The sequence below is a fragment of the Scyliorhinus canicula genome, chromosome 6 (assembly GCF_902713615.1).
Source record: "Scyliorhinus canicula chromosome 6, sScyCan1.1, whole genome shotgun sequence".
NCBI classification, from domain to species: Eukaryota; Metazoa; Chordata; class Chondrichthyes; order Carcharhiniformes; family Scyliorhinidae; genus Scyliorhinus; species Scyliorhinus canicula.
In genome coordinates, this window is record NC_052151.1 from 220762590 (window position 1) to 220765751 (window position 3162).

The window sequence follows — 3162 nt, forward strand, 5'->3', positions numbered from 1 at the left end:
CATTATCGCTACTTTCTGTAGCATGTCGCAACCAATTTTCCACCCATGTAATTTGCCCTCATTTCAGTGAGCTTCTTTACGAGTTACCAGTTTGTTAGCCTGGACTTCATTAAATGTCTTCTGGAAGTTCATATAAACTACATCCAGATATATTCTACTATCCACTACCTTAGACAACCCTTAAAAAAACCTCAGTGAATGTTTACCAGGTAAACCTACCTGTCAGGACTCCACGTTGGGTCTTCCTGATAAATCCTTGATTAGAGATTCCAACAATTTCCCCATCACATACTTTAGGCTGGTTCTAATGTTATCATAAAGTGTTCCTCTCCGAAACCCTTGACTTTATTTTTAAGCAGATCCTAATTGGTGAATATCACGCCAATTCTGATGCACTACAACAACCAAAGAGCCACCTGAAACCAGGAAGTACTTGGGTAGGATTAGAAATGTTAAGATACACTGGTGACGCTGAACGTTTGAAGTACTGCAAAGCTAACGAAGCCAACGAGGACAATTAGCCTTGTCCTAATTACGCGTTCTGCAACAAATATCAAACATCATATCAAAAACACCTGTGTCCCCAAATGTGAACTGAGTAAACGGTTTATCTCACATAAAGAATTCTTTCTGTTCTCACGGTACTGTATGGTAATACGATATTTCCTTTGGAACGGTTTTTGTCAGGGTTTCTGGTGTGTGTGCAGCGCTGTGCTCCATCACTGGCGGCGCAGAAATACACAGCCGAATCTCCAGGTTTAACCTTCTTGATCGTCAGCGTGGACATCTTATCTTCCATTGTCCGTGTAATTTCAAATCCAGGTTTGAAACCCTTCTCATATTGCGCTTCGCTGCCTTTGTAGCTGGACCCGACGAGCGTGAGCCCTTGTCCAAGTACTTGCCGATACCAGAGCATCATATTCCGCAAAGTGTCATTCTGATAGCAATTTAACACGGCCTCTTGTCCCTGTTGGACAGCGATAGCAGCCGGCCACTGATGTATCAGATCGGCAAGCAGACATTCTGATAGAAAAACAAACAGGTCAGTTTTACTAACCAGATTAATTCCATTACTTTCCAGACATTTTCAATTGCTGCTTGGGCGAATAACCGACTACAGAATGGGCAGCCCATGTACACCCGGTTTCTTTCAATATCTGGAGATCGTACCTAACTTAACTCGAGACGTGTGCTGCACCAGCAAAACAAAAATGTGAGAATTAATACTTTAAGTCAAAAGAAGCAAATTATGCAGGTTTTAGCTGAACCGATAATATCTGCTATCAATCCATCTTATGGGAATCAAAATAATATTAATTGCAGTTCCTAAAAACTTTGCACCGAATATAATGTGAGATCGTTGCTGGTTTATATGTTTCATCGCGCATTCACAATTCCCCCGTTATAACATCATGAAACGCCAGAATATAATTTCTAAATTGATTCGTAGAAAACACGAGGGAAGAACAAAGCTGATAAATAGTCGCTGTCCCCTTACTTGGGGCCAGATATAGCAGGGACAAAGTCAGCAGTTTTAGATGCATGTCTGAAGGCAGTCGAAGATCTAATGGTGCTCTCAGGGCTCAGGTTTGAAGGGAAGCTGCTGGTTCCGCCCATGCACACGTGAGATTCGATATCTCGTCAGCGAGTAGAACAGGACAAGTCCCACATTTGCCTTGGCTCTCTTCCTGTCACAAGACAATCATTGCCTTTATCGAACCTGCAATGTTTCTTTAAGGGAAGCCACAGCGAGAAACTTGTTCACAACATAGTCCGCTTACCAGTTCTGGGCCCTCAATCGGCTAATGTGTTTTTTGTGTTGATGGTTGAAGGATATTTATTGGTTTCGATACCAGCAGAAATTCCGAACCGTTCTTGTCAAAACGAACAGCGGGGTGGTGGGGGAGGAGGGTGGGAGAATTAATATTCAACTGAGAACGCCTGATTTCATTATTCCTTCAGCAACATTGCAGTCCTTCTCAGTATTGCACTCGATGCTGCTCGAAAACTTTGCCCACGTAATGTCTTTTCAGGATCGCAACGGCGTTTCCGTACGTGGTCGAGTCGTCGATTAGTAAAAAGATTCTGTGGCTCCCCCGGGCATTGAGGAGACTCAGCTGGTGTGCCTCGGTGACGGCAGGTGAGTAGATGTAGGCGTGGTGGGCCTCTGAGCAGTGGAGCCAATGTGAGATGATTCCATTGGCTTCAGCTGCCTGTGCGTCGAGTTCTAGTCGATCAGGTTTGAGGGCTGCTTCCATTGCGATATCTTAGCTTATTAAATTGATGCGACCATCAATTCACACGAGAGATTAGCAGAAGTGAACAGTGGTTTTTATAAGCTAGATCTTTGCGTGCCTGCGACTGCTCTGTACTGAGTGCAGCCTACAGGCTTCAGGGTTTATGTATCACCTCAGAGGGGGCAGAGCCATAGGCGGAGCCCACAGGGGCATGAACATAATACAGTACAACACAGTGGTGAATTGCAGTAGCAATACATTCACCACTGAAAGGTCAAGGGGAGATGAGGATAAATAATGAGGATGAGAAAGATATCAGCTATGATTGAATGATTGAGGGGCCTCACGCTATGATTGAGGGGTCTCACGGTAGCATGGTGGTTAGCATCAATGCTTCACAGCTCCAGGGTCCCAGGTTCGATTCCCGGCTGGGTCACTGTCTGTGTGGAGTCTGCACGTCCTCCCTGTGTGTGCGTGGGTTTCCTCCGGGTGCTCCGGTTTCCTCCCACAGCCCAAAGATGTGCGGGTTAGGTGAATTGGCCATGCTAAATTGCCCGTAGTGTAAGGTTAATGGGGGGATTGTTGGGTTACGGGTATACAGGTTACGTGGGTTTAAGTAGGGTGATCATTGCTCGGCACAACATCGAGGGCCGAAGGGCCTGTTCTGTGCTGTACTGTTCTATGTTCTATGTTCTATGTCGGAGCAGATTCGATGGGCCGAGCGGCCTAATTGCGCTCCAATGTTTTATGATATTACGGGCGTTTAGTCTTATTAAAGTTTTCGAATAAAAAGAACTGATTCAGAGATCTCTATCGCAGCGTTCACTTCTAATTCAGCACTTTCTCAAACTCATAAATTTCCACTGTTAGTTCTGACTTTTAATCACATACAAAGAACATGATTTAATTTCCAACCATGTTCATT

General features: G+C 44.6%; 1 gene segment (V, D, J or C); it reads right to left on the reverse strand.

Moving 5' to 3' along the window:
• Positions 1–607: 607 nt before the first annotated feature.
• On the reverse strand, positions 608–1564 carry LOC119968042. The segment is given in 2 exon segments: positions 608–1023; positions 1499–1564. Coding segments are annotated over 2 exon segments (462 nt in total).
• Positions 1565–3162: the final 1598 nt, after the last annotated feature.